General features: G+C 40.6%; 1 protein-coding gene across 7 annotated transcripts in view; it reads right to left on the bottom strand.

Annotated features, from left to right (window-relative positions):
• LOC109484187 (rootletin-like) overlaps positions 1–6,638 on the bottom strand; it is a 69,103-nt gene that overhangs the window by 57,649 nt on the left and 4,816 nt on the right. Inside the window, exon 1 of one of the 7 annotated variants that reach the window (XM_019787420.1) lies at positions 6,418–6,519. The exons of 3 other annotated variants lie outside the window; for them this stretch is intronic. Coding sequence is in view for 2 of the 4 variants with exons in the window: in XM_019787417.1 (XP_019642976.1) it covers positions 2,621–2,695 (75 nt within the window). In the remaining 2 variants the exon portion in view is untranslated. Of the gene's footprint in view, positions 1–187; positions 650–2,620; positions 2,727–6,401; positions 6,520–6,638 lie in introns of those variants that run through there. 3 more of the 7 variants (XM_019787421.1, XM_019787417.1, XM_019787418.1) reach the window with 3 other exon arrangements.

Genomic DNA, 6,638 nt, shown 5'->3' on the forward strand with positions numbered 1-6,638 from the left:
AATTCGATTTCCTCACATTTGCAAACGCCGAAACACGATCTCAGTGTTCCAACCCACATAGATAATCGTAAATGCACCACAGCATCACTCCTATCAAGACTCTGCCCACCTAAGAAGACCGCAACCTGACCCCGCAAATTTCACGCAAGAGCGCAAAGGGGAAACGTAAAAGACAACAAACGCCAACCTGGATAACTCGCTCGAGTTTGGGCTCCGCCTGCTTGACTTGTCCCTCCTCAGCGCTCATCGGGGAACGGTAGTTGAAATCTTCAAACTTCCAGTCCTCAGAAATATGTCCTTATGCCCTCAAAGCAAGCTGTGGGGTTCCAGTATCTACACAAGTCCGATTCAGCCGGGAGTTCGATCCAACAGGTGGGACGGGAAAATATCAGGAAACTTGGTGTACGTGGACGCGGAAGACACACACACACACCGTGACAGCTTCGCCGTACCAAACTCCGCTCAAGTTTCCCGCACTCCGGTCGCTATTATCATCTACCAGACTCCGTTACGGGCTCATACAGTACTTGAGCTTTCTCCTCGGCTGCCAACCGATACGGAATCGAGAAACCTTAACCGATCCGGAGCCCTTAATACAAGCCCCTTTCTGCAATCAATCAGGCTACCACGCCATTCATTAAAGGTAGCGGCGGCAGGTAGAAGGTTAGCGTATGTTTGCACTGCGCAAATTAGACTCAACCAACTGGGAACTCACGGGGGAGCGGCTCTCATCTGACACACTGTTTATCTGTACTTTCAAACCTCTACAGGACACAGAAATGAATACCTAACATTTCTATAAATTCAACTTAAAAAGTATACAATTTCCAAAATGATAAGAAAGGACAGCGCACAATACAAAATTTTGTGAAGTTAAACCACCCCCGATAGAAAATGCAACGTGCTAAGCCCGGGGGGCGTGGCTGTTTCAGTGACCCCCAGCAGACGATACAGTGCGTACCTGGTTGCTAGGCAACCGATTCCCGTCTTGGACGGCTGGCTTCGCTACACAGAAGGCTGCACAAAGCTCTTTTTCAAGTGGATTCTCTCTTTTTTCTGTTTTATTCTCTGAACTTGGCGTCTCGGTGGCTGACAAGTGGGCGGGGCTTACACGCTTTTGAACCTGTATTCATTGCAGGACGCTTTTGTTGGGAACCGTTACAATTAGTGGAGAAGCCACCGAAAAGTTTGCACCCCAAACATCGCACTTGTTTGTCTCAGGCCCCCCGGTGTATAAGGTGCAAACAAGTGTGTCCCGAATCCTTTCAGAATAGCACAGGAAGCCAGGTGACAAGTCATGCAACATTCTGGCACGAACTTGTTTCCATAAGAAAAGGTTTAAATAGTCCTGTTAGCCCAAACAACTGGAAATTAACTTAATGTTGTCCCAGAAGACAAGGGATTGCGTCTGTTGTGGATAATTGCTATGTAAAACAGACATAACCAGACATTCTTTTACTTCAAAACAGACTGATACAACTTACAAAGTTGACAAATAATCATTCCAGGCCAGCAAGTGATGCACTTTGCTGAGTCATAAAACTGACAGAAAATATGCTTCACAAAATATTTTCTGAAATAAATGTAACGTTAATCCAATGGGTATTTAAATTAATTGAGCTTTCAAACATTTTAGACAAATCTAGTAATAGAATATGACATTGCAGCAATCCTTGACACAATTTCATCTTGCAGTCATGATATCCAGAATTGAAATAATAATATATAATATTTCACAGAATCCTAATACATGTAATAGCACTGTAAAAATAACTTGATGACTGAATTATTGTTGGCAAGCTTCTCTTCCCATGAATGTGTAATTGTCTCATTGTGTTGTTGTTGTAGCCATGCCAACTTTTGAAAAACATCCTTCCAATACAGGATGTCAGATCTTGAATGAAATACTGAAAGTACAATAAAATGGCCTTTCATCAGATTCTTTTGCTCCAGACAATATCTACATCTAGACACCATTAACTTTTTCCAATGAATTGCTTGTGACAAGAACAACGTTGAAAACAACTTTACCCCATGTTTGCCGCAAAAACAAGGAATCGTCCGTTTTCGTTAAGAATACTAGTATTTTTTTTCTCTCTCGGTTTCATGTTGTGGTAACAAAAACAGACTTTCTTTTCTTAATGATAAAATAACTGAAGGAGTAGTCGAGTGAATCCAAAATAGAAGCTGCAGTTTTCCACCTGCACGGTACAAGAGAGCACTCTAGCAAAACTAAACGGCACTGCATCAACTGGTTTCTCCTAAATACCATAGTACCTTATATGACAGAATAATGACAGGGTTGAGCAAATAACCATTCTTCCAATTATCCCAGAATTTTGAGAAAGCTTCAAGCCTACAGTATAACACACTGAGAGAGCAGTGCTCTCTAGTAGAATCAGTCTGAACTGCAACAAATTATCCATGTTGGCTGTACCCAAATACAATGGACCAGAATTGGTTTGACTTCTATGTCAACACCTCGTCATCTTCAATCTAGATCATGGTAGATGGCAGGTCTTGTGCCCTTTTTACATATAGTTGTAAACAACAAGAACAGTGATGTGGGTTTAAAACTAAAGACAACAATGCCTGAGTTCTGTTCTCTGATCTGACTTACCCATCCTGCGCTGTGTAGCTTGGTCAAAAAACGCCTTCTCTCCCCAGCACAGAAGTAGAAGGAGTAGGAATCCATGCTGGAGCACAACGTCACACTACATGGTTCTTGCTAAACGACCCATCTAACTACGCTTGCTCCTGTTCTGAAGGCTGTTACGGTTCAGGACAGGCGAGAGTCCTCACTGGTATGTTCCCGTTACGACGTGTATACCAGGGGAGGGGTGCTCCATGTGACGTGCATCTCAAGTTTCATACAAAACATTTTCATGCGGCATCAACTGGCCCCACCATAACTCACATAGAATGCATAGCCTGGACGTAGCCTTGGTCGAGTGCCAGGGCAGCCACATGCCCCAGTTAGAGTGGGGGTGACTGCCAACCAACAATGCTGCTGTAATATATCTACAGCTGTACTAAGAATAGGGACTGATAGGGATATCCCAGTATTTGTTCACATCCAATGATTGACACTGTGTACTGCTATCCAGTCGCTAATGTGAACTTGATGTTGAAGAGCCCACAGAACAACTACATGTACATGGAAATGGACATGTCCAGGACTTGTGCGTAGGAGTTCTTGGGATGCAACAGATGGTGCAACGGCTTGCAACGTAATCAATAGTTTTGACCAATAATATAATATGTGCACAGAACACAGTCTCTTTTAAATGCTCCCTTAACAATAACATGCCTTCATCAAGGGTAAGTACATGTGTATTGTATACAGCCGAAATAGACTATTCATTATAGGACTGTCTGACTACTGGCATGTTCTGTAATACTACAAAACTGTGGTGATTCCTGCATTTTAAAAAAATACTGTTGAATTGCCTATGGTTTCGTAACTTTGTGTCCATCTTTGGCTTATTGCAATCAACTACAGTTAAAAGGGTTGAAATGTTTTCTTTTGCTGTTAAATACTGCATTGTAAAAAAATAAAACCAGCATGAATGAGTCCATCTAGCTCTAGATTAGCCTCCCAAAGTCTGTTATAAAGTTATCTATTGATTAGACATTGTAATAAATCTAACTGCTCAAGTTTAAACAATTATATAAATGCAAGAAGGAAGATCTTGGCCCCTGGTATTTTACACACACATATGGTATTTACAGTTACACCATTGAATCTTCTTTTAGATCAGCGTTACATACCCCTGACTGACCTGTGAACACTATCTCACTGGGGCAAGTATTGGTACATCGATTACGGTTATGCAAATGAAGCCAGGGGCGAGAAAGCACACAGCACCTTTGAGCAGGGTCAAACGATTACCTGTCGTTTCTCTAACTGCCAGCAGTGCTGCAGGTGGACTGTAGCTGACCTCAACGGTTACACCTCTTCAGCTTTAAGGTTCAAAATGATCCTTTTATAATATCTTAAAGGTTCTGTTTGGGAAACAAACCCTGGATCTATGGATCTGCGACGGTGTGAAACTTATATAGCGAGGGAGAGCACGCTTGGCGCAGAGGGGACGCTAAACATTGTTTGTTGTAGCTGTCACGAACATTGGGCGTACAAATGCTGCTATCAGTATGTAAACAGTCCTAAAGAAAATATAGCAAAACAGATTAAGGCTGGTTGTACAAGTCTCCAGTAACAACCAACCCTGGCAACCTGGCAATGGTACATTGTACGACGTCTAGACTAGACAACTTGGGACACAATATACTGCTATTACAAGGTACACTGACATGAAACTGAATCTTCTAACGTGCCTATTGTAAAGCATACAATTGGGAATCAGATTTCCGACTTTCCTTTTTTCTCTTACCCCTTCAGTTGTGCGGGGCAATTGTTTTCTTTTCCTTCTGATACAAAACAAAGTGTAGTATTTGTCTAGAGAAGTCGTTAGATCTGAGATATTGTTCAATTTGAAAAACTCTCTTGTTACATCTATGGATCTTTGCTCGCTAAGCACTTACGTGTGGCTTATGTCTTAAAGAGGCAAAGCTCAGGAGACAACCACACAGATTTGTTGACCTACATAGCAGTAAGTGAATTTTCACCACGGACATTATGAAAACAATTAAAGTAATAAGATCTTGCATGACAAAGTACTTGTCTGCAAATTGATTGTTCAGGGAGGTATACACTTAATTGACAGCATCCTTGTTCCGTTTTGTTTTTGTGGTCTGCCCTACTTTACTTTGGCATAACCTAATTCTAAACCAGACATTACAATTGAAATTCATCCAACCAAGAATATAACCTTACAAGTGTTGTTGCTTTTCTGATTTTTAAATAAACATTATCATAGATCGAGAATCTTCAATTCTGTCGCTGTCTGTCACATTTCAAACATACAATGCATTCTTCTGTCTATTGCAGGAAGTTGTCTACAAGTGATAATGGTTGTATTCTTTCAATGCAGAATCAGTGCACGATCTAGAGAAAACAGACTGTAGGGTTTCTTGTCAGTGTGTGATAATAATAGCGCCATTGTTAGTCAATCCCGACCAGGTGCGATGTGCTCCAATGTTGACTCCAAACATCACAAAGCCCCTAATCCGTCATCTTGTCATCATTAACAGTTAGCTGACAACTTGTGCCTGTGAGGCCATTTGAAACATGTAGAAACCATTGGCTACATACACAATGCTGATTAAGGCAAGAGCAGATATTTCTAATGGATTAAAATGCGTCAAAGGAAAACTTGTTTTCAGGGCATCACGTTTCTTAGCCCACCCGTGACAAGTAATGACATGCAAAGCAAAGTTCAGGTCTGGTAAATATGTAAAGAAAGAATCAAATTTGGATCTGTGCATTTAATCACATCATGTCAGGCTATGGGAATGCGTTGACGTAACGTGTAACATTGAGGGAATACTTAGGATCAGCATAATCTTATTGAGCAAGTACTTTGGAGATCAGCCATTGTCTAGCTGGATAATCTGCTTGTGTGTCTTGCTTTTGACACTGACAGATACAAGTTTACTTGTCTGCATTTTGTCTGCCCTTGTACAACTACTGTATACTGTGAAACAAATCTAAAGAACTTTAAACTGATTCAGGAATATATACTTTAAAGAGAGCATAATACAAACATCAGCAACATATGATGAGTGTTGAACAATAGTGTAGTGTATGGTTATAGAAGTAACATTAAGTCTCAAAGGCTAGAGGCAGTGAGTGCTTCAGTTATAATGAGAGAAAATGGCACATACGTCGTAGATTTTAATGCATGCATCTCATTTACAAAAATTAGTATTTGTAAGTATCTGCTACTATAACTACTACAAACTACAAAGAAATATGGTAATAAAGGATAGAACACATCAATATATGATGCTGAGCATAGAACACTGAAGAAACACAACATGTTTGATTAAGCCATTTATCAGTTATGTGATAAATTAACAGGTGATACACTGTTCAAACATAATTTAGTAAGATACTTAATATTAAAAAAAGAAGCCAATAAAAATCGTGAAAGAAAATAAATATTTCTAGTGCACTTCATTTCTACTACTACCAATAACTAATTAACTGTTCAACGCTACATCATAAACTTGGAAATAATTAAAGGGCATATGCCATATACGGATATCCGGATATGATCAAATATGTGCATGCAAATCACAAATACAGAAAATTGCAATGATTTCTGCATCCTGACAGTACTTTTTATGCGGTATTAAAATTCAAAAACAAGATTTACACAAGCTAGATCGTTCATAGCGTCCTTGGTATTGGTGCATGCAAACAAGACTTTGTTGTTGTCTAGGCTGGGAGGGGGGCGGATTTCACACAAAGAAACGATCACCCATAGGCATAGACTCACCAGAATATAACCCTACCTTTGAAGATAAGCTCACTTAGGCTATATGGCACATTCCCTCCCAAAATTTGGCACAAATCGCCGCAGTGTAGCACCGAAATGCGGCTGACCCTTTCCTTCAGTGCGGTCCGAGGCTCCGTCCAAGCCGGTTGTGAGTTTGAATACTCCTTACAGGTCAAGGGTCAATGGCTTTGAGAAGTTATCTCGACTCTGATTGGCTTGTGCCATATGGGAAGGTCG

The sequence above is a fragment of the Branchiostoma belcheri genome, unplaced genomic scaffold (assembly GCF_001625305.1).
Source record: "Branchiostoma belcheri isolate BF01 breed outbred unplaced genomic scaffold, Haploidv18h27 scaffold69, whole genome shotgun sequence".
In the NCBI taxonomy this organism is placed as follows: Eukaryota; Metazoa; Chordata; class Leptocardii; order Amphioxiformes; family Branchiostomatidae; genus Branchiostoma; species Branchiostoma belcheri.